This window comes from Pholis gunnellus (genome assembly GCF_910591455.1).
Source record: "Pholis gunnellus genome assembly, chromosome: 5".
In the NCBI taxonomy this organism is placed as follows: Eukaryota; Metazoa; Chordata; class Actinopteri; order Perciformes; family Pholidae; genus Pholis; species Pholis gunnellus.
The window spans coordinates 9,613,472-9,639,525 of NC_136531.1; the positions used below are offsets into that span (position 1 = coordinate 9,613,472).

A 26,054-nucleotide genomic window follows, 5' to 3' on the forward strand; every position below is an offset into this window, starting at 1 on the left:
GCTGTTTTTGTTGTATTGCCAGGGACGCCGTAACAAAAACCTTAAAAGTAACTGTAAACACTGAAGTACTGACAAAAGCACAAGTATGTATTTGCTCACAACCCCGGGGTTTTTACATGTGGTCCAACACCTCAGCTCAGCTTTGGTGTTAAGGTGGTAACAGAGATTACAAATACTGCCTGCAAATTGATTTAAATGAGTGTTTTCTCGATTGAAATTGAAATACTTGCAGAATGTAAGCAATATCGCTGAATTAATAAAGGAAAAGCTCCATGTTAAACCACTTCCAGAAATCATTTATATACATGTGGTTTTGTTGGAGCCTATAGTGTTTGTTTTATCTTACCAAGAGTCATTTCTATTTTTGTACTTTTGCAAGTTTTTTCTTATCTTGTGTTGTGGATGTCCACTTTATTATTGATCCATTTATTGCCATTCTTAATGAATCTTCTCTATATTTGCGTTCAAGTGCAATATTTCAACACTTTGTAATTTTGGAAGTTATTCTCATGAATGCATGTATTCCTATTCATTATGCACCCTGCAGTGAGAATGAGCCATGTATGTGTGTGTATATGAGTGTGTCTGTAGGTGTGTGTGTGTGTGTGTGTGTGCGTAAAGACAGATTTAGGGGACATCTGTTCAGTGCACAGTCAGACCTAGCTCAGACTGGCTTAACACCTGCATGAGTAGTAGTAGTAGTAGTAGTAGTATTTGAGCCAGTTTGCAGACCTGAAAGGCTCAACCATTGCTCCTTAATCTGTGCTGTGGCCAATTAACATTAACGAATCAGACAGTTAGTATACCAAACTTCTTATTTCTACAGACTTTTAACATTCTCCAACACCTGAAGACCGAGCCAGTCTATTATTATTATTATTAAAATACAGTATGTCAGTGCAGAATTAAAATTCAAGTGTGCTTAATAACTATTTCACATTCATCAGGAAGATACAATTGGCATATTTGCATGCACCTGTCACAAAGGAGTGGATGACTGAGCACCGATAACACATTTTCTGCACAAGCTTGTCAGACACATGTAGTATTAATGCTGCCAGAGCACCTGCCATGGAAAAGATCTTGTCTCCTCAGCCATCTTAGCACCATCTGGAAGGTGGGTTTTTAATCAGCTGATGTGAGTGTGGCACACGCTCTTATCCATGTCTAAACAATCGGCCACATGGGACATAAATTCAGTCGTGCTTCCTCTTCACCAACCAATTCTACCTTCCCTACATGGGCAAACCACTGTGTCACTGTGGACCTCATTGTGACGGAATCACAGCCAGGGCCTTTCATGTCATTGTGCGGGTCAGTTCACCCGTTTGAAGCTGTGATCTCGGGGAACAAATATGTCACATGGTGTAGTCGTAGCTATGGGTACGAGAGTTAAACTGTGTTGTTTTGATGTGCAGGAAGTCTTTTCCTCTTCGCCCAGTGTCCGAAGTCTGCGTCTGGTTTGTGTGTCTTAACTCTCTTGGTTCCTAGTACTAATTAAAGAAAGGCAGAGATGCGTTATGCTGCAGTTAACAGTGCTTAATAAATCAGTAACTCTCACCCTGCTCTTTCTAATGTTGGCTTGTTAAAGGGAGACTGTGTGTGCACTCAGTGTTTACACTCGGAGAAAGACAGTAAAAGTGTGTGTTGTACAGTCTGTGCATCCATACACAGAGATAGAGACAACACATGGCACTGTTTGCTTTGACAAGTTATAAGATAAGAAATACTTAACAGCTGGTGAATTAACTCACTAATTACATGCTTTGACTCTGGTTTACAAGGATTGTCTACTTTGGGGAATGGGTTAAAATGGGCCATTAGAGCACAGCAGTGGTGGAAAGTAACAAAGTACATTTACTCAACTACTGTACTTAAGTACAATTCTGAGATACCATATATTTGTTTCACTACATTTTAGGGGAAAACTTTTTACTGCAATGCATTTAACCTGACAGCTATATTTAATAGTTACTTTAAAAAAAAATATTATTATTTATAAAATGTCATGTATGATCTACATTAAACTACTCATCAGTACATAAAGTGATCAAATCAGCTCCTCAACCAGCTACTACATTGCTACACATTTTCACAATAATATCTTAATAATAACAATCCAATGAAGTAATAACAATAATATAATTAAATATTATATAACATACAGGTTATACTGAGTAAAGAATCTGAAAATGTCTTCCACCACTGGACACACAGTCACGCACACATTTCACTAGATTAAAATATCTTTCTGTTCAAAAAGCCGACCCTGGAATGCTTCCCTCTCAGTTAATATATAAGCTTCAGGCACACAATGTTTAATGTTTTCTCAGTATGAATTGGACTAATCATCCTTCCACATTAAAATGATTGTCATGGAGAATGCAGCTGGCCATCCCCTCACCTTTTACATGTGTGCACATACAGTACGTCTATTTGTGCAGGTGTGTGTCTGTCCCTCTGACAATGCCTTTGACCAAAGGTGTTGCGTGGTAACCTGATATTTGTCGTAGCAACACATGCACGGCCAGCCCTCCCCACCCCAGCTCTAAGCACACTCTGTCCTCTAAGTGCAAGACAGTATGACAGTGCATGTATGGACTCCACAGGGACACCATCACCATCCACACACACACACACACACACACACACACACACACACACCTTTTTAGTTTGTGGAGCAGAGAGAGCCTCCCTCCACCAGGACAGGTGTCTCTGTGGTGTCTGAGCTGCTGCACTCTGTGCTCATAGCATCGGTGGCTGACGGCTGCTCTCTGCTCTTCTCTCTGCAGCACAACAAGACAGCGGTGCAGGTTAAAGAAGACATGAAGAAGATGGTCCAGATACCCATACTGCGACCCATGACAGTGACAGCCACGTACACCAAGCTGTTTGGAGTGTCCCTGTTTGAGCTGCAGGCGAAGGGTCTGGTGGAGGATGGTGTGCCTCTGGTGTTGAGGAGGATGGTTGAGCATCTCCGTAAGCACGGTGAGGAAAAAAACAACGGAACAGAAGAGAGCAAAAGAAGTACTGTAATGCTTGATCATCTTATTTAAGATAAAGTCTAAATTGGCTTTTTTTGTTTTTGATGAGTGGGCACATTAAGTGCCCCATTCAGAATTGCACAGATATAATAAATGATAGAAATTTAGAAATAAATATTATCAGTTTGAGAAGTAGTGACTTCCTCCAAATAAATCAATATGTTAGTAATCTTAACATTTTTAAACCTTGAACAGATCTTACAAGGGTTACTAAACCCTGATATAAGTACAGAGGATTTATTACCATTTGCAGTTTCAGTGATGCAATAATCAGAGATATTGTATCAGCCATCCCACCAAAAACACAAACAGAGAAAAAGGAGAAGTCAACCCAAATACAAAGTGGTTCTGTTAGACAGATAAGACAGAGTGGAAAAATGCTAGGGACAATTTGTAGAGAAAAGGGGAAAAAAGGCCCAATGCAATACTAAAAAATAACGACACAATGACAATCTAAAGAAAAAAGACATTTACTTAAAAGAACAACATTATCAATCCCACCTAGATAATCAATGTCATCAATGTGCTCTCAGCCCAGATCATAACAATAAAGGTAAAAAAAGATGCAGACTTGATGACTGGTTGGGTGTCAAATACATAATCCAATCCAAAATTGCCGACCAAAAAATGTAAGGTATACATAATTTGTACTGAAAAAGCTCAAATTTGAAAAGACAATGGATTGGTACTTGGTGTTGACCTACTTTATCATATTCCGTAGTTCTTCTGTTTGACCGCTAGATGTCAGTACAAGGAAGTGGAGCTTCTTCCTTATGGCTGCTGAAACTACAGGCCTCTTGTTGTATGACATTTGACTTAATCTGTCAAACCTCAGCCATGGATAAAGACTATAATAAGGGAGTGACTGCTTGATTATAAAATAGTAATAACGCATCCTCCAGGGGAAATAATCTCTAGGTTGGGGTTACGGTTAATTAGTTTGGCCCTGAGGTTTCTGTCTCAAGAACTATGTTTTGGGTAGAAAGTAGTTCCAGATAACAATAATTAAAATTCTTAATTAATAAAAAAAAATAAAATGGAGCAAATATAAACAAAATCTAAAAGTGTTAATGACTTGATATCACTAGAGTTAGCTTAGGTAAGCACACTGTTACGTTAGCTGTTTCTTTTCTTCTTTAGAAAGTAGGTTGGTTCCAAATTGTTAAATGATCGTAGGCTGTATATAAGACTGACAAGCTAGAACAAAATGAGTTACATACATAATTAAACTACCCACGTACACGTCCGAAAACCCTATACCAAAATCAGGTTAATACTAATTAACGTTTAAGCTGTCACTCAACATTATTATTGAAGAAAAATAACTGGTGCTTGAAAACCAATTTTCTTTCACACGTTAATGTTAACCTAGTCCAAGGTTTACTCTAAACCAAGTGCAATGTTTATTATTGCACTGAACAATACAACAGTATAAGAGAATTAAACTGATGATTTTGCCATTGTAGTAACGTTAGTGGGGATAAAATGCTTACTTTGTCCTGAAGACGTAGAAGAAAAGACATGGGATTAACGATACAATAAAAAAAATAAAAAATGTCTAAACTATTAAATGATGCTTTCTCTGCAAATGTCAAGATAATCAAATATCAAGTTTATGTTTAGATATATTCATTGTGTAACTTTATGTAGAAACTTTGACCTGATGATTGTGCTACATGAAAGGTCAAGGGGTCAGATCAATTTCTCCAAATCATCCTCCGAAAAAAAAGAAAAGAAAACATACACGTGTATGTGTATATATATATATATATATATATATATATATATATATATATATATATATATATATATATATATATATATATATATATATAGTTGCTTTGATAGTTGTTAAGATTGCTTGGACCATTGCTGGCCAAAATCCTAGAACCTATAGCAGGACCTATAGACTCAGCTAAAGACTGAAAAAATATTTTAGCCTTTTGTGGAAAACATGATAATAATACCAACATTTGGGGGACATCTTATTTAATTCCCCCCCTAGTTAGCTCTCTTTTTGAGTAGTTGATAGATAGGCTGTCTCTTAATGGCATGAGTTAACAGTATGTTTCTCTAACTTTCCTCCAGCCTTGCAGCAGGAGGGTCTGTTCAGAGTGAATGGGAATGTGCGTGCTGTGGAAACCCTGAAACAGCGGCTGGAGAGTGGAGAGGATGTGGACCTTCTCTCTGAATCTGATTCATGTACGGTGGCCAGCTTGCTCAAACGGTACCTGAGGGACCTGCCAAGGGGTCTGGTAGACCCAACAGTCCAACAGGCGCTGATACAGCATTACCAAGGTGACAGAAAGTAGCTGCTGCTGTTGCAATTCTGTCTCATGTGCCTCTTTGTCTTCTGGAATGATCCTACTAGCTCAAGCCGATTAGTTTTTACATGTTTAAACCATCATGTGATACCTTTTTCTGACCAACTTCCCAAATCCACGTTGTGACATTTATACCCTCACAAGTGGAGTGAATATCTGGGTCTTGACTCTGATTGGATGATGAGCAAAGTTATCTTGAGCTGCTGAACTGTACTATTAGTACTGCAGTCATCTGCAACAGGCAGGGGATAGAAAGGCACTGCAGAGTTAAGTGTGTGTGTGTGTGTGTGTGTGAGAGTGTGTGAGAGTGATTTGGCAGGTGAAGTGTCTGCTCACTCTCTCCTCCATCACTGGGTTCAATCTGTTTAATGTGAGGAAAGCGCACATTTTAGCTGCAGTATTTCTATTCCCTCACAGACTCCATAAATATCAGCCTATTTTTCAGGGACTTTGGCCAAATGCTGCGTTATATAACATCTCTTTGGTGCAAGACTTGGCCATAACTAGTGACTAAAATGATTATACTGCACTTTGTAAAATCAGTTGGACCTCCTTGCCAGTATTTTCTAAACTTTAAAATATGATGATTGGATTACGGCAGATGGAGTTGCAGGTTGAATAGCAGTATGATAAAATATATACACATCGATCGACCAATACATTTCCTCAATTAAGTTGCACATGGCAATAAGGATGGTAAGACTTAAGACTTAAGTTTCATGCCATTATTTTGATAATCAATTAAACATTTTTGAGTAATTTATCCAGTTAAAAGTGCAAACATTTTCTGGTTACAGCGTGTTGAATGTGAGGATTTTTACATTCCTCAATTCAAAATGTTTAAATTGAATACCTGTGAGGGTTATAATTAGCCAGTTATAGACGTCACATTGAGCTCTGGGAATCGTGATGGATATTTGTCATTATTTTGGGGAATTTTTATCCAAAATGATTTACCAGTTAATTTAGAAAAACTATTGACAGATTAACTGATAATGAAAATTATCATTTTGTTACAGCTCTAAACGGTTTCTATTCTTGATTTTGGCTTCTAAGAAAACTGTATTCATGAACAGCTTTCTATATTGTAAAAAAACACTGAACCACATAACAATATCGCCAATGTGTGGTTTTCGCGTTTGCATAGTTTTGCATAGTTGTAACAGATTACGGTTACCCTGAGCCAGTATTTGAGTATCAGTAGTAGACATAGCTTATTTTGCATATATTCTGTGGGGCTGCTGCAAATATTAGGAATGCATACACGCACACCTTTGCAGCTGAATGTGTATCTTATGAGCCACGCGTACAAAGACACTACAGTAACACACTGATCAGTTAGTCTGAGGCGCTCCACTCAATGCGTAGATTTATTAGATAAATAAAAGTAAAAATAAAGTATGCCTAAATAATACATACACAGTGTACACACACATATATGAATGAACCAAGCATGCTCAGTTTACCACTTTAGTAGGCGATAGCTGATTACGACAAATTCATTTAACACAGTACAGCGTTTTCATCTTTCTTCGTACAAACAATATCATAATAATGTAATATGGCATAGGAGTTGCCTTTTCCTGTTTCCTGTTCTATTATTTGCCTTTACTAAATTAGTCAGTATATCCACATTACTGAGGATTATCCATCAAAAATCTCATTGTGTAAATATTTTGTAGAAGCCCCAATCGTCGTCACAATGTTGATGTAATTCATTTTAAAGCAGTTACCATTTTTTGTCCACCATTTTTCTCTGCATTCTCCCCCAAATTACGAAATCATGGTTGATGCATAACGGTGTCATGTTTTGGTTTGTTTTTATTTGAAGTAAAATAGATAACACTCGTGCTGCCTTTTTATTTTCAGTGCAAAACATTCAAACAAAAATGTGCAGTTTCTCACCTTAAATTGGTAGAATTCTGCTGGTCCCTATGTCCATCACATTGTATGTCATTCTCTGCAGTGATTTGGTCCTCTGATTGTCTGGCTTTATGTTGGTCTATCTGTTAATGTGCGTTCTCTTTGTTTAATTAAGGGGCCTCTACATATGTGTAATAGCTTGAAGTGGTTCTTTTTCCATCGCTCAATGTGTGTTTGTTTAATGTACTAACCTGCGAAAAAACCGACCATGCACTTCTCACACTTGTGCACACACATCAGAACTTCACTCAGCGGCAGCAAGAGTAGCTGTGATCGCTCTAAGCATTATTCCCCCCATCACGCTCTATTTACTCAGACAGACGGGCACACATTCTTGCTTTCATATACGTGCACACTAACACACGTAGGCGCACGCTCTTTTGCGTCACTCATTCATTCGGGATCAGAAGCCATATCCGTTTATCCAACTCTGACCTAATTATGTGTCCGGAGTAATAGCATCAACATACTTTCAGGCTTTTTGCTCTAATGCTCACGTATTTACCACAACTCAAGATTAGATATTACAGAAATCAGGTGGACGGAGCTGTCACTGCCTGCTGGAGACCAGCTGTCAACCTATTTACTAAACTGAGAATGTGAACGTGTTTCACTAAAAGCATCTATGTTTTATGCTTTCCTGCTCTAAAGTAAATCAAGTTGGTTGTGTAACTCATCATTTCATTCTTGGTCATTTCATTGTGGCCAAAAAGACTTCATGTACTGGAGCATTGAACCATTCTTAGTGCTAAAATGTTGAAGCCAGAAGTTTCACTTTTTCTGAAACTGTAAAAAAAATGGAAATTGAGCAGGATCCCAACCTTTGACCTTTTCTGATATCTGATTGTGTGTCTACAGAGTGCGGCGATGATGTGTCTTGGTCAGATATGAGAGACCAGCTCCAGCAGCTTCCTGACGTCCACCACAGCCTCCTCCGCTACCTCTGCCACTTCCTCACCCTTGTGGAGTGCAACCACAAAGAAAACCGTATGACCGCCCTCAACCTCGCCACTGTGTTTGGACCCAGTGTCTTCCAGTGAGTTGAACCTGTTTTTTAGGTAGATGTGGGCAAGGTGTAAAAAGAAACATCCATGGTCCAATCTCACCATCAACGCCAGCATTCTCTTTTTGCCTTGTATAATATGCGTATATAATATATAACCAGACAATGTTCAGGGAACATTGAAGTATTTACTTATATTGACTTTAATATCTTTCCACCTGCATCAATTGATGTTTTAGCCTCTTGGGGCTCCTCAGCAAGCAGTAAACACCACATTGACAGATTATAAATCATATATGTTGATACTATATAAATATATCATATGATTGATAATGTTAGAATGAACATGTTAGAAAATACTTGCCTATAAACTCATTCAACAGATACAAAGCAACATTATAGCATTCATTTAGAGTCGTTTCTTTGCCGACCTGATTAACTCAAGTCCAATATTCACTCTTGTTTTAGCTGTTTTGGTCTCCACCAACTTGTGAGGGAAATATTTGGCTCTTTAGCTGCTAAATGTTGCTCTTTGTTCACCAGCTCATTGCTAACTGTGTCTGTCTTTGGGGGTGAGCATGTGGACGTACAGTCAGTTTATCATAGAAAATATATTGAATATCTTATCTTGTCAGATAACTGCTGCTTGTTGCTGCTGGAAATGAGGTTGATGAGAGTGATACAAAGCAATGAGCTTAAATACATACGTATATAGAAATGTTACAGTAAAAACTGAAAGAAATCTAACTTATTCCATTGAGTATAGTCATATAAAAATGTTTTATTTGTTCCAGTCAGTAAAATCACTTTATACTTGCATCATTATCATTACATGCCTCAGTCTCACATTAGTTTTAATTTGTCACATTCAAGGGCATAGGAGGCAACTTGACGTAACACAACTAAACATCACAGCATTTGCAGTCATGTTCACTAAGAACTTAACTGCCATTCCTGAAAGTTTTGGCAAGGTTGTTGTTTTTACTGTGACCTTTAGAAAACTATTGTTGTTGCCGTCTTTAAATAACAGAGTGAGACAACTCGGCTCAGTCCAGGAAAAACAGGCAGACAGACAGTCCTGGTGGCTAAAGCGGTGGGATTCAATCCCCTTTCCCCTAGTTTAGTGAGTCAGATATTAAACATTGGTTTCATATGTCAGAGCAGTAGGATGGGTAGAATGATGAAAACCTCAAAACATGCAGTGCATATTGACTGAGACAATGAGCCAGTCAAGTCTTACCCACAGACATTGCAGCTGTCTTTTTCAATACGTGAAGACAAAAAAAAAAGTTGTTTTCTTGTACATTTTTATTTCAGAATGGAAGAAAAACTCAGACAATATTGGGGGAACAGCTCTGTGTGTTAATCAAGAAAAAACTGGCAAATGTATACTTAAAAACACAAATGAGTCTGAAAGTATGAACATAGAAGTTAGAATACATATTGAGAACATGGCTGTCTCTGTACATGAGGTTTGGCCAGCAGGTGGTGCTGTAGCTTATTTAAGATAAAATCATGACACTGTAAAAGTTTGCTCGTGAGGCTTACTTGACATTAAGTGGCAATACATTTTCCTTAAATCCATTTATACACTTCTTAACATGTTGCCAGACACCTGTATTTAAACTACTGCATCAGATGTTGACATGTATATCAGAAATTGTTCCATGGTGTCATTATGTTTTCAACTGTTACCATGATGTTCATAAATAAATGATGCATCAGTCGCTTCATATGCCTCCATGCAGCTGCTGGTACCTCTGTTCTCACTGGTCTATTTATGATGGGCTTACCGGGCAGCGAGTTTCAAATCATACTCGTACATTTTGACCGACAGCTACTGTTTTCCTAACTGGTGACTGGTGGGCAACTTCCAGTAATAAACTGGGGTGTTCAGGCCAGAGAACCCAGTATGGTATGAGATGGGACCTTACTGGAAGGAATAGAGAAGAAGAAACTGTAGTGGATACTCCTTCATACTGTACAAGCTGTTCTCTTAATCAGAGGCTGTACTCAGGTGTGAGTGTGCTCGCGTGTGTGCGTGTGTGCGTGTGTGCGTGTGTGTGCGTGTGTGCGTGTGTGTGTGTGCGTGTGTGTGTGTGTGTGTGTGCGTGTGTGCGTGTGTGTGTGTGTGTGTGTGTGTGTGTGTGTGTGTGTGTGTGTGTTGAAGTTATATAATTAGGCCGGCAGTCCAGTGTACATCTTAAACAGCTGTTCAGTAGCATCACACATCATATTCACTAGGACACCTGAATTATTCTCCGTTAATCAAGAACACTAACTGAAGACTTAACTTTTCATTGTAGTTTCAAAATCACTGTTGAGTTTGTTCAATGCTGCAAAGTATTTATTTTACTGCTACTGCCATGTTTAAAAAACGTGATAAAATCTTGTCTGTTTGCTTTCATTCTTGTTTTTCGTTTCTTCTCCCTCTTTTCCAGCGTGGCCCTGGGTTTCGAAGCAATGAAGGACCAACATATCTGTAACAAGATAATGGTCAAGTTCATCCAGAACTACAGCAAAATATTTGAGATCGCCAGAGACGGAGAAGGCTGCACAGAAGAACTGTCAACCTGTATTATTGTCAAGGTGCTGTAAACTCACAGGGACACCAGATGCTCATGTTTATATGAAATAGATATGTGATGGTGGTCAGTACAATGTAGTGCAGCTGAACAAATAACCATGAGTCACCTGTTGTGCCAATGCACTTTAAACGATATGAGTTCCTCTCTGCCCATCCACCCTGATGAGTGATAGTTTATAAATATAGTACAAGGGAACATAATGAAGTTAAAATTGATCTTATATCACAGGTGGCTGGTTTGAGTCTCTGGTTGTGGATTTATATTTGCTGCTTCGATGGCTGATGTCTTCATTGATTAGCTAGTTTATCTGGTCTGCTGGGTTTCCTGCCTGCATCTTGCTGCTGCAACTGTAGCTATCTGAGGAAAATGTGCCCGCAAGAAACAAACCAAGCAGAGCACAGCAGCAAACCATCCATTTATCGTGACTTAAGTCAAGCGATCTCAGATTCTGGTTTTATTTCTGTTTCATATAATAACTTAATTTGTCCCTAAACTTGGAGATACATGGTTTGTCCTGGAAAGTGACTCTTCACACAAAATACAGTTCTAGTGGGGAATAAATGAATCTTTTCTAAAGTAGTCAAAATGGAATGTATTGGGAAGAAATAGAAGCTTAGCCTATAAAATATCTATATCTAAATATATATTACTGCGCCAACAGATGCAGTATGAATATAGTTTCAAATATCATATCACAATTTTAACTGCAAAACTTTGGCACTTTTGGAAAAGACATCCTTCACAGTCTATGGCAAACGTCTTGATCGTTGATTAGCGACTGTTATTGCCGTGAAACGTACATGGGTCACCTGATGCCAGTCGGATTTAGCTCTCGAGACCCCGCTGACCTGTGGGAAACCCTTTCAGTCAGAATGAGATTGTCTTACACACAAACATGCACACATAAACACGAACACATATGCACAGGCACGCACGGCCTACTAAGGCCCCCCCGCCTGCTGACTTTCCCTCGCAGCGCACATGTGTTGCCTTTTCCTTCAGTCACAAAATACTGATGAGCAGCAGGTGTTTATGTGAGTGTATGTGTTTGAGGATGCAGATCGTCCAACCGGGAAAATCTATTCTGAACCCTGTTGTTAAGGCTCACAGAAGAAGAGTAAAACCAGAACAACAACATACCCAGGAGTTTTATTAAAAACGTATTTCATAGCTACTGTGCAGATGAAGAACACAGTTCCTCTGTTTAGCATGATCTGTTGCTAATATATAATACATTATACCTGTGAAACTCTTTTTTTGACCTCTTTCTGGTCCCAGGAGGTGCACATGACGGATGCAGATGCAAAGAAGTCACCCAGTCACCTCAAAGCAAACCCACCGACACCGCTTCCCAGAACGAAGGTGTGTGATCAGCGTTACAGCAGCACGCCTGCTCGTGTGCGTCTTTGTTTATACATTAATGCTCCTCAGTGCACCTGATATGGAAGTCTCGGTCCGTCTGCTGTGAAATGCAGTTTTGTTGTTTCTGCGTGACATTCCCAGATCAAAGTTGCATGACCCCTTCAAATTCCCTTACATAGTCTCTTTTAACACCAACCATGTGATCTGTGCGACGCGATTAACAGAACAGGGACATGTTTTGGAAAAAGTGGTTTTCCAGCACGGAAGCAATTTCTGTGTGCGTCTGTTTAGGTTTCTGTAAGCTTGAACGATGTTATCGGTGTCTGCTGACTCGTGCATACTGCCTGCTATGGTAATCAGGTCGGTCAGTGTGTATTTAAAAATACGCAACTGAGATATGTTATCATTTTCTTCTTAGGATAGGAGTCTTTAGACGTCACCTTCCAGTATTTGTATTCTTTTTGTGGAGCATGTCAGTTATAATCAAAAATAATGACGTAAAGAAAAAGTACAAAGTAATTGCTTTAGGTTATATTAATTAATAATTATCATTACATTACATCCAACAAATTAATTAGTATTATCTTGCATCATTTGTCCAGGATTTTTTTTTAAATGCTATCAGCTGTCTTAGTAAATGCATTCTTGCACATTTAACTGTTTATGTACTGCACTTTAAATCTTAATGTCTTTATTTTGCATTTTCTCTCAATACATGTTGCAAGGGAGGACAAACAAATCCACCACAAAATGCAGAACTTCTGAACAAATCCTCCACTACCGCTCCTAAGGCGAGGCAGAGGAAAAAGAAGGTACAGTTCGTTACTGTCATTAAGTTCTGTGATGAATTGTTGTTGTTTAAGAGGTTTGGCCTAATGGATTACTACACTCTATATGTCATCATTGCCAATAAATACTTCCTGCTTTCTTATCTGCTGCATTGCCTTGGTGCTGATTAGCCTCGGGTCATCTCTCAGACAGCCTCTGATGCATGTGGCCTCGCCGCTCGGTCACATGATGGGATTTGATAAAGGCAGTCAGCTGCAGGAAACAACCACACACTTATTTGCAGTGAGAGACATACAGGGGCTATGGTATGCCATTCCAACTGTGTTGTCGTATTGTTACAGATAAACCCTGCCACAAAAGCTGCATTTGGTCATGAATTTGATTAAAATGAAGTCTTAGAAGTGTCCCGTTTGTGTACATGTAGTAGAGCTCTGGCTTCATTTATTTGATCAAGGTCAATATGGGAGCATTTGGCAAAATTATTTCAAATGTCTGTTCTGAAGTCAGCTACTTTGATTAGCCGTGTACATGTTCATATTTGTATATGTGATCAAATGAGAGGTTGGCTTCAGTTCAACAACAAAGACGGACACGCTGTGGTTTCTGTTTTGAATTCAGTTTGAAACAGAGATCTGATGCCACATGTGAAACGGATATAAAGACCAGTTTCACTGTAGAGATAAAAGTAATGGCAGCAAGATAAGCGCAGAGGGGTAAAAACAGCTGCTGATGAAGGATGTTTACTTTCCCCAGTAGTTAATGATAAGTCTTCTACTTTTATCGGAGCTGCATGTAACTTGAGCCTAAGAATGTTTTCAGATGCCTGAAGTTATTCGGCCTTACCTAATAAGGTAACAAGGAAACTGAATACACAAAAGTATCGACTGCTCTCGAATGACTTACATTGTGATTTATGCCAAGATCAACATTAAGTTCTCATAGGAAGTGCAACACAGTACTTAATCTAGTAAACATACAAATAGTGTCCACAAGAGTAAAGGTAAAAAGAATGAATATTTAACAGTTAATCAATTCAGTAGTTACTTAAAGTAATAATCTTGAATATTTTCATTTAAATAAATGTCTTTTAATTCTCTATCTATTGCTGAATTAGGTAACACAATGGAGATTGAGCCTGTGACTCACTGATCGATGCCCTTACATTTGCAACAAGCTGGGTGTTTGTGGCAACATTCGCAGGAAAAATCCACAGCTGTGAACAGCTGGTGACGCGTTTTCCACCACTCTGCAGTGGTTGGTGCGCTAACGCAACAGAGTGAGAGCTTAAGCTGATACCAACAGACTCCTCACTTCCTATGAAAATGAAAATAGTATTTCCTGAAAAAGGCTTGTGCTCCAGACTCAACACAGATTTGGCCTTGAGTCTTACTACTGAAGATGCAGTTAAAAGTCTTGACATGTTCACCACTCACACATCACTGCCAAAGCTACGTCATGTTTGATGCTGTGGCGCTGCAAGACAAAAGTGAAATAAGTCAGTATTTATCAGCCTCAGGCCAACAAACACACCCACACACACACTTCAATCCGAGAGCCCTAAGCACGCCCGTTCTGTTTGATTTATGATGGGAATTTGTGTTTTATTGTTCACATAGAGACGTTTATGTTCATAGATGAGCTTTGGACTGCAAAAGGGGCACAGTTATCACTCGTAGCAGAGTATTACTAATTCCTTGTTGTTGAATAAATACAGCATTGCAAGAAAGCATTCTGTTGCTATGGTATGACCAAAAAAAAACATTTGAATACTTTTTCAAAATGTCACCTTTTTTCGCTTTGAGCAAAACGGCTTATACAAACAACCACCATCTTGGAACATCTAGTAAAAAGTAGTTGTGGTGGTGCAAGCAAGAACAGGTATGGATTATATTGCAAACGCATTTTGAAAAACTAGACATCTGAGATGAGCTGTCACCAGTTTCAGTAAAGAGCTGTAAATGTTGTTTTACGGTCAGCTACAACTGCATTTCATTGTAGCAGATGATGGAAGAGAAAGTACAGTTGTAATCTTTAAATATTGTATCTGGCTTTTTTTGCAGTCTTTTGTGATTTTAGGTACAAACCTTCAAGTTATTAGTTAATCCATGATTTAGAAACCAGGTCATATCCTCATTTTGGTCTATCAGGCTTCTTTGCCATCTGGCCTATTTAGCTCCCACGGTTTGAGCTCTTTTTTTATGCATAGCCAGAAAGTCAGTACCAGGAATGGAGGCAGCATGACGGGTCAGTGGTTAACACTAGAAACTGACCTGCAGTTTGATTTTCAGCTTTGTCTGTTTGGAGTTTCCGTGTCTGAAATCATTAACTGTTTAGTATATAGTCAGTTTATACACTAAGTCCTTTTTTAGAGTGTCTAATGAGAAATATTATACCCTTTATAATGGCCTCAAATCATCTACTTTCTAACTCGACACCTGAACAACATAGACCAACCGAGATGACAGCACCATCTCGCTAACACTGTTGAGGTTCAATATCACAACCTGGATTTTATAATGGGGACTTTTCCATGTTGTCTCCATGATGTCTTTCCTAAAAAAAAACACGCTAATGTCCACATTTGTTTGCTCTGTACTCCAGTGGTACGACACTAGCAGCAGCAGCTTTTTCTTTCTCTACGGTTTTCTGTGAATGGCAAATTTAGCTAAATCAATTACAAAGTCCTGAGGGGCAAAATCCATACCTGGTCTATAGCTAAAGAAGCTTGTGGAACTAATTATGTTCCCAACGATTCACCAATTAAATGCACCAATGACTAAATCGAGGCAGCGTCCATAGATTTTAGAACAACCCATTAGGTTAGAAAAAAAAGCAGGCCTCCTAATTCAACCGACAGACGTTTATCAATAGAGCCAAGCCTCTTTTAGCAGTGGGTGTTTTTGACCATTATCAATACTTAAGCTGTTGGCGTCAGACCCATTTCATACTCCTTTTACCATAGTCAGCCGGCTATTTGGCCTCAGTGGTTGTTAGCAGCTGTAGGAGTCCCCTCTCTCTCTCTATATATATATATATAAGAGAAAGCTCTCTGACACATCCTTTAACACTCCTCTTAGGTTTCCTTGGTTGGATCTCAGTAATAATGCAGAGTAGTACTCACAATGTGGCTGTAATTCGGTTGCGGTTCTTCTCCTACACTGCAGTTGGCGGCTCACGCTGTTTATACCCACTCAGGGTCAGCACGGTAAGACAAACATCTGTCCAACCATTCAAATTAACCAATTTCTTTAAACTTTTAACCTCTTTCCACTTTGTTGTTCTTTTATTGCTCTCTGCTTCACCTCAGAAGATCCTCAAATGTATGTTTTATAGTAACCTGAGCAAAGGTTGGAAGCTCCAGTGTTTGTGTGTGTGTGTGTGTGTGTGTGTGAGAGAGCTTGATTGTGCAGAAATGTTTGGAGTGATACGAGTACACGTATCATTTACCTCTCGTGCTGTCTCATATTTCCTGTCACAAGACTCACCTGTTATTGGCATCTCTTTCTCTCTCTCTTTCTCTCTGTAAAATAGGTGAGGAAAGGGACGAGTGACCGCATGACTCTAGTCATCCCTGACCCAAGTCGCTCTGCGGGGTCGCCCCGTGCAAGGTCCCTCTCCATACCAATACTTTTGCCACTGACCTCAGAGCTAAGAAACCCCAGTCCAGAGCCAATGGAGACAGCTCGCCAAGAAACCCCAGACACTTCCTCGCCACTCAGTCACCCCGATGTCAGCCCCTCTGGCAACATGGAGGCCATCAGCAGGTCAGTGAGTCCGGTCAAGGAGCATGCACCTGTGTCTGAGAAAATGTCAAATTCATGATATTGCTTGCAAGTTGCAGAATATTGAGAGAATAATATTATCTTCATGGATTCTTAACGTGAACTCCGTGCAATGTACGTATCATTTGTGAGGCAAAAAGAGAATTCACTTAGTCTGTGAAATCCAGTCAGTTTCTCTTGCAGTTTTAGGATTTCACTACGCTTCCAGACACAGTCTTGTCTGGAAGCGTGATGACAGCTGTAAAATAAAGCTTACGGTCATATAACAAAATATAAAACTGCAACGTACGTAAGATAAAACGATTATACAACTTCTATTTTTGTCTTGTAATATCCAATTCCGATGTGGAAAACTAGGGCATGATTCTAGCAGTGGTAGAAAGGTTATGACTACTGTTTGCGTAGGTGATGTACTATCAGTTCGAGGGTGAGGGTGAAGAATCTTGACAGCGATCGGGGATCTAAAGCCCCATTCCCGTCGCAATGTGCCTTTGGCATGCAAACAAGCCTATTATAAGAAGCTGAAACTGGAACCACTCGGTGTTGAGTGTCCTCAGCACTGGAATAGCAAGGCTACAGTTGTGTCTGTTGTTGGGGCTCTTGACCAGGGGTTCTAAACTAGTATTAACCTTGGCTGTGATAGCACCTGCGCTGTTTGGCTGAAAGTCTACTGTTTAAAGCCTCTTCTCACACGCACTCCAAATTCCGTTTATCCACAGGGAATGTTTTCAGTTGAGTGACTTTGCTTCCTTGATTTGAAACGTCGACATTGGTGACATTGAGAGGCACAACATTACTGGTGATACAGCATAACATCAAATGTGTCTCAGTGGGAAAAATACAAAATACAATGTGCAGCAAAGCAAGCGTGTGATGTTGAAGCACTAAGTTGAGAAATGATGACGCTGTTTTGGCTTCTACTACGGCTTGGCGGATACTTCACTGACCTTTTAGCATGACGTTAATCAGAGTTTAAAACCGTGTCAGTACCAGATCCATTAACACGTTATATAAAAGTACACAGCGCCCTGCTTTATAAATTACTAAATGTCATTGCAAAAATAGTCATCATTTAATTTATAATAATATAAAATATAACATTTTAAAATAGATTTGTTGAAATATAAAATATAATTGGCATAACACAGTTTGTGGAATGTATTTTCTTTTTATCTTAGAATATGAAGTACTTTTTTTATTTCATTAGCAGTATTCATTATTTTTATCATCCTGACAAATTCAAGTAGTATTCTACAGGTTAACACAGGTCTACAGGTCAAATATCTAATATCAAGTCAACCTCATTAAGTTTTGATTTGCTCTCTATCCTAAAATGTGTTAAATCAACAAGGCCAACCATCCCCTCTTAATGGAACAGATGTTGCTGTCTACTTGAAGTGACAAATATAATACTTTTAAAGTGGCAACAGCTTTCTGCACCATGTCAGGATACCAGTAAATCTCCCGGTGGATTTCCCCCCAGACTCTGAAATCCTTCTAGTCATGTCGCATTGGGTGACTGATGAACAGACAGCATGACAGGTCTGAACTCTGATCTCTCTGGCATTGAATTAAAAAAAAACTAATTGACTCCTGCAACTTGAAAGACTAAAATTAAATTACCATCTTCATGCAAAACTACTTTTGATATTTACAGATGGTGTTTGACAAACCTGAGACTGGAGCTTTCAAATGTTTAAAGACAAAGCACTTAAAAGGATAAAATTAGATAAAGTTATGAGTCTTTATTAAAACAAATTGAATTGTAGGTAGGTGTGATTTTGACACATAAAGCCAGAGCAAATATATGATCATTTTTTCATAAGTGGATTCATCTGTGTTTTCATATCTGTAGCTGCTCTCATGTCTACTTGTCAGCTTGCTCTCACTTTCCATAGGTATGTGTCAGACAAATCTGTGTCAGCATAGTGCAGCACAAACAGCCGCACATCCACCTGGGCCGCAACTAAATTAAACATATCCAGAATAAGAAAAAACTACTTTTGTTTAATATTATATATATATATATATTAAAATGTTGTGGTTATAAACATTTTTAGGAATTGTGTTCACACCTTGTTGGTGGTAAAGACGCAATTTAAATATATCTAATGACATGTGTCTTCAATTTCACACATGCATCCTTTCCAGGAACTACTCTGGTCCTGGCTTCAGCTCACTCAGGTCACATTCAGCACCCACTAAGTCAACATTCAGTGAGATTAATATTAGTAGCTCCACTATTAGACTCGCGTACCCACGTATCAGAGCAGGAGTCTTACCACGTTCAACATGTGACACTTTGCCTCCTCGGTGTCAAATACATGAATCCAGTAATTGTGTATCCCACAATGCTCTCACCTGCACCTGAAATATGACACCAGCCTCATTCACCACACAGGTCACATGAGCCAACATAGCAGCGTCATGTGAACTTATTCTGTTCTCAGCAATGCGTAGTTGCTCGTAGGGGATGCATACTGGCTTTTGTGTGGAGTTGCCATGGCTCACTAAATCTTGTGATGTAACCATTAGGTTTCTTAGAAGCCCGTTGGAAATAAGTGGGAGTGAGGAAAGTTGCAGTGTGGTGTGACTGCAGGTTCCCTGTGGGTATAACAGCATTGTTGGCCTCCTTTCAGGAAGTCTCATCCATCAGCCTGAAACCCTGACAGCACATAGCAGGCAGCTGCTGGCTGGATCTAACTGGTTTTCATAGCACTTTTTGATGTTAGTGCTTTCTTTCTCTAAATCTCATACACAACATTGACCCCTAATCATACCAAGATTTTAGATCGCTAAAGAGTCTCAGTCAACCAGGTCACAGGAAATCTAGAATTACTCATCCAGATTTTCAGTTTTACCCCTGGAGATATTCACAGGTCACCCAAGAGGCTTCTTCGGTCTACTCATGCCCGACACTACTCGCCGTTCAGTAGAGTTCAGCCTCTTTAAAAAGTGGCAAAATATCTCAGAGGCGACGTTCTAGATGCTAAGTTTGATGTTCAAGTTCAGTGACAGACCTGACAGGAAGTCACAGACCTGATAGTGAGAGGAAAGCAAGACAGCAGGTGCTCCAAACTCAGTAGTAAAAATCATCCATGTGTTATTGCTAGTGCTGAAAAGACTGTTTATTACTCGGTTAGTTGACCAAGAGAATTTTTTTCTGATGTTGATAATAATAATTGATCATTTTGAGAATGGTTTAACTAACTTTTCAAGCCTAAATGCCAACAATTCACTGGTTCTAACTTTTCAAATGTAAAAAAAGACATTCTCAGGTAATCCTGAGAATCAAACATGGTGTTTTTCTCTGTGCCATTTTGCTTTTAACGTCAATAAGGTGCAGCAGAGTTAATGCTCATGATATAGAGACTTGACACAAAACAAGATGCATGTGAGAGCTGATCATATTTCATCTATGAATTGTTACATTCGCCTGCAGCCTCAGTTTAAAACCTGAAGCATGGTGGCTCTGTGTTGCTTTGACGCCCTTTTCTCTAATACAATGAGCATATACCAAGCATAGCTTAGCCAGGCTTATCCAACAAATACTTTAGGTCTTGACCACCACACAGTTTGTGCTCTTTGGTATTCGAAGAATGTCCAGCACCCGTCTAAAGGCTGATGGTTTGGGGGTCCTGAATGGACCAGAGACTGAACAGAGGAGCTGAAACACAAAGGGACTCTGGCTGTACAGGTCCCAGATCCTCTTTGGCTCTTTGTTATTCAATAAATAGTGTGCAAATTAATTATCACAAACTAATCACAACTGTAATTGGCTGCATCAAGTCAAAGACATAGTGATGGCAGCTTCAAAATTGTTTTGAGAAAAATGTTGTTCACATATGAGATTGAATGAGAACTTTAATTAGACTTCAGCAGATGTTTTTGCATGTTGTTGGAAAAGGTGAGGCAGGGCTAAGGACAGGGAACCTGCCAAAAATTGCTGGAGGATTACTCAAGCGACCAGCATCCGCTAAGCTAAACTGCCTTTGTCTACATTGTTTTTTTTTATATTGTTGAGAGCGACCAACTTGTCATTGGTAGTTTTCCGTTTACCCAAGAGGGATCAGTCCTTTTCCGATCGCCCCTACAAAGCTTTTCGTTATCCCCTCAGTAAGGTAGTGGGTAAGCAGGATTTCCGCTTTTGCAATTCACGGCGGCAGTGACGGCACATATTATTTTAATACGCTTGCCAGACTGTGTAACACCAGTTAAGAACATGGGTGTGGGGAGAAAGAAACTTCAGAGTCTCTAAAAGAATGTGGAGGTGTTTGCGGTGAACCACGCCTATACCTAAAACAAGGCAGGAGGAACACATGTACATTTCCTGCACATTGTGTCATTTGAGAAGACTTTTGAAGTTCAATGAACTTTAGCACATTTTGTGTTGACTTGAAACCTAAATCCTTTGTTTTGAACTAGTTGAGGTGCTGCCCGAATGGTTTCCCCTCCCCTCGGCACACCTGCCCCCCTTACGTAAGCCACATGACGGCACGTCGGTCACGTATCAAAACACACCCAAGAACCAAACATTCACGGAATGGTCCCTTCAATAACAACTCTTTCTTCTGTTTTTTTACAACATCTTAGACTAGTTTGCAAACTATTGTTTACTGGCACTGTAGGCGAAATTGTTTTAGTTTGATCTTGCCTACTTTCTGTCCCTCTTTAAGACTAAACCAGCCAAGCAGAATATTCTTGCTGCTTTATTGTGTGACTGCTCCTTTTAGCTTCTGCTGAAAGAGTTTTATTAACAATTAATCTGCAGATCACTTTTTTAATTCATCTTTTTTGGTTTGTTCTTTAAAATGTCTGAAAGATGCGACAAATGCTCATCATAATCTTCGACAACAACATGGTGCCACCAGTTTACAATTCTATTATCACCATGAGAAGGTGGAACAGCTGTTATTTTGGCATTTCTTTATTAAAATAGTACTATAATTATATACAACTACTATTATATAATACTTAATCATATGTCAAAATAGGTGCTGATTGTTTTTCTGTCAATGGACATAATTCATTGATGTTTCAGACACTTTGTCAGTCACTGCCAGTCTGTTGAATACTCAGTTGACCAGTTGAACCTGTTACTGGTTTGTCAATATGTTAGCTTTCATGTTGTCTCGATACGTGTTCGCTTGTCATGTGAACATCCAAATAAAGTCCTAATAGGTGTTTAATTAAAGTAATGATTGAACATTGTTGTGTCTTTTACAAAAAGAATAGGCCTTTTTCACATCAGACATTTTGACTTCAAGTGTCCCAGTAAGCCCTTACAGCCATCATTATGTGATTTACAACTGTGCTTTTCCCTCTATGTGACACGTCAAAAAATCACCATTAACTGTGGAGATTCATGTCTAAATAGCTTGAAAGCTTACAACAACACACACATCGGGTTGATTTGCAGTTTTGAAATACATTTAGTATAAAGTCACAAAGTGTCATTGTTGCAAAACATCTTATGAACAGTAAATAAATGAATCAAGGAATGCAATAAAAAAGACATCTGTGGTTAAGTTATTCTTACAGTTAAGGTTGGGTTGCAGTGTTTTTCTTCCTGCTTTGACTTCGCAGAAGATAATAGCGTATTCAGCTCTGCTTAGGCAAACACGACTAGGTGATTGTGAAATGTCCAGCCTGTAAGTGCCAGGATATGAAAATGTTAAGCAACCTTAACATTCAGTGCCAACGCTGAGTTGCTCTTTTCGTTGCATAATTTCATCATGTGTCGCTGGCATTCATCCAGTGGCACCAACCAGCCTATATTTTAGAGCAGCAGACATTTCTCTCTTGGTTCATAATAATTACCAGAGACAAGCTCCACAAAGGCACTGATCTGTTGCACTGCATGGCTATTATTCTGCAGACAAAAGACAGTCTTATGCTCCTATTTTCAGCCCCAGGGACATGAAGGGTGGGGGGGCTTAATGTTTTTTATGTCATAGCATTTCATAGCCACCCTGCAAGGTAATTAACTATGTGTTTTTGTTTTCATATTTCAGGTCCCAAGAAGAAGATAGGCCAATATCTCCTTTCTACATGAGGTAGGCCTTCTTGCTTTGCGTAAGAAAGCTGAAAGAATTGGATGAGAGTATGTTGTTTTGGGGGAAGCGGCTGTGTGCTGCTTTAGTGCATTATCATGGGAAACAATGGAAGTACCAGTTGGAGGGAAAGCAGGGTAACGGTTTGCTCACCACTGTTTCGGTTATTGTAGCAGAGGCACATGTTGCAGAGACACCACCCAATCAAAAAACACCTCTGGGTGCAGACACAGAAGGATCTGATGGTTTAAGATCATTGAACATTGTAGGATGAATAATTTAAGCTTAAGCAATTTGTCGGCAACTACAGATAATCGTTTCGATCATTTTTTAAAAAACAATGAAAGAATGCCAAATACGGCTCTCAAATGAGAGGATTTTCTATTTTTCTTTGGATCATTGTGAACAGAATATATTGGGTGGACCAATGAGCTTTTTCCAGTGTTTTTTGCCATTTTGTAGACTAATGACTAATCAAAAAGATTTTATAATTAGTTGATTATGAAAATAATTGTTAGTTGCAGCGTCATTTTCTGACAACATCAAAACAATATTTAATATAATTTCTTGTCTTGACATTTTTCATTAGTGCCAAATTTAAAAATGAACCGTGCATGAAATGTCCATACATGTATACAACATTCAGTAAACCTCATGTTTTTGCATGTGCAACTGATACGTTTTCGGTACACCCTGGCCACACCTGCGCAGTAATCAACTGTTAATCATCAATGACGCTACTGTCATCGTTTCCCATTTAGCCTTCAGTTTATGTTGACCTAAAGCCTTAAACTCAGCACCTTGTCCAGCAAGTGTTACCGGTTGGTTCCTCAGTTAATCATTGGGAGTTGGCACATTTTGACTGGAGTGTTGTTTGCTGATATGACCTTAGAGCTGATAATGCTCCAGACCAGGGCGGCTGTTTGTGTGATCAAGCCTTTTATTGTTTTTTTCTTAAAAAAAAGAATAAAATAGACGCAGGACAAAAGCTTCACAGAACAATAGTCAGAGTAACCAGAATAATGCAAAAAAAAAAGAATGCAATACAACTTTAAATACACTTTATGATTCATATTTTACATGAAATGGAAGTTAAATCAAGTAACGTTGATGTTTTTAAAACAGATAATAATACTTTTGTAGCTTTTGCAAAATTGTCTTCTACTGTTCAGCAGCCGTAAACCTGGATATAACAAAAACAAACTTAATATGAACTTTGACTGGATCATCTTGTCTCTTGGTTACAATGTAATAAAAACACGAATCCTTTTCATCCATGATGGAAGGTCAAAGGTCTCAATTAGTGCACTAATCCAAGTCCTCGGCATGTGGTCAGTCATGAAGTCAGCTATGTACAGTATGTGTAGTAAACATTACATAACAATAACCTGTTTAACTGTGGTATGGGATCTGTAATCTCTTTGTCTGCATTACATAATCAGCATACTTTCTCAGTGAACTGCACAAAACTACTCGCATTTTGCAAGTCACATGTCAGGCCATTTAAAACATTTTAACAGGTCTCTATTATTCATTACATGACATGTGCAAACAGACATGTATGCATACATGTATATTTGGTGTAAATGCATATGATACCACAAATAGGAAGGTTTTACGTTTTGCATGTAATTAGTCATAATTCAAATGTTGACCTGATGGCAGTGCTAGATGAGAAGTCAGGGGATCCCCAAATGATTACAATTAATCCTCAGGGGGTCATGAATGTCTTTAAAAGTTAATGTTGATCCATCCAGTAGTTGTTTTGATATTTCACAAAAAAACTAAAATGTCAACCACATGGTCTCACTAGAGCAAAAGCCAGGGGATCTCCAAAGTCTATTGGCTTTATCCTCTGGGGACCATGAACGTCTGTACAAAATCCAATAATGGTTGGGATATTTGAGACTGGACCAAGGTGGTGAACTGACCGACAGGCAGTGCCGTTCATAGAGCCGTGCTGATAGCGTGGCTAAATATTAGTGGGTTTTTTCAGCCTCTCAAATGTGATACATTTCTCTGTTTTATGTAATTGTAAACGTAATATCTGTGAGTTTTGGACTGTTTGTTGGGCAAAATAAGCTCTTTGAAGATGCTGTCTTGGGCTCTTTTATACTGTAAACTCAAAGGTCAATCAATGAACAACTTGGAAACATAATTGTACAGATCAATTGCTAACGAACTAATTCGTTAGCAAGTAGTCTGTGTCATCTCCGAGTGACTAAGGCTAATGTTTGTAATACTTCCCTCTCCCTTTACCTCTCTCTGTCTCTTGCTCACGCTCATCAATGACTAACGCCACGGCATGCTTGTACTTTGTCACATACGCACCACACAAACTTTCTCTCTCTGCTGAAGTCTACTTGCATTCTTGCACATACAAAGACTCTCAGGCTGCCACATGGGAGCTCAGCCCAATCAAAGTGGATCATATATCAGCATCATGTTCTTGTGTGTGTTGACCAAAGACTCTGAAGGGCCTGGCTAGTGTCTGACTGTGGTGTAATACTTGATTACCTGAATGGATGCTCCTGGGTACACAATGTGGGGGATTTAACAGATATAAGCTTCTGCTTTAGATGCTTAGGAGTTGCTTCCTCCTTGCTTTTTATGCCTTAAAGAACACTTGATTTTAAAACCCTAACACAGACACAACTACGGAAAACACATTATTTTGTTCTTACTATTATTTACATCGCAATTTTCTTAATTAGAAGGGCCTGAATGAAGCAATTATACAAAGCAAACTTTAAGCTCTTGTAAAACAAAGACTTGCATTGCTGGCTTTTTAAAATCACACTGTGCAAAACAAAAATAACACAGTTGAACTGCCAGACCTATCATTTCATTACAGACCTGTCTTAACAGCTCAGCGAACCTCACTGACACAATAAAACTGAAAACAAAAAAATTTGCTGCTGACTGGTAAAATGTCACAAATCCAACAATCGTATTTTGAATCTGTCAAAGAAAATGAACTGATCCATGATATTTCTGAAAGGAATAGTTCAACTTTTTGGGAAATATTGGTTTATTCTTCTATTATGTGCTTTCCTGACAAAAGTTAGATCAAAAGACTGATATCACTCTCACCTGTTAAATATAAATGTGCTGCCAGGAGAAGCGTCATTTATCTTAACTTAGCATAAAGGCTGGAGAAAGGGGGAAACGGTGAGCCTGGCTGTG

The 26,054-nt window shown here is 39.0% G+C and overlaps 1 protein-coding gene across 1 annotated transcript in view; it reads left to right on the plus strand.

Moving 5' to 3' along the window:
- fam13a (family with sequence similarity 13 member A) overlaps positions 1–26,054 on the plus strand; it is a 51,558-nt gene that overhangs the window by 1,242 nt on the left and 24,262 nt on the right. Inside the window, exons 2-9 of the mRNA XM_079159115.1 lie at positions 2,793–2,988; positions 5,133–5,342; positions 8,150–8,327; positions 10,736–10,883; positions 12,161–12,244; positions 12,970–13,056; positions 16,565–16,797; positions 22,830–22,871. Coding sequence (XP_079015241.1) covers positions 2,793–2,988; positions 5,133–5,342; positions 8,150–8,327; positions 10,736–10,883; positions 12,161–12,244; positions 12,970–13,056; positions 16,565–16,797; positions 22,830–22,871 — 1,178 coding nt within the window. The remainder of the gene's footprint in view (positions 1–2,792; positions 2,989–5,132; positions 5,343–8,149; positions 8,328–10,735; positions 10,884–12,160; positions 12,245–12,969; positions 13,057–16,564; positions 16,798–22,829; positions 22,872–26,054) is intronic.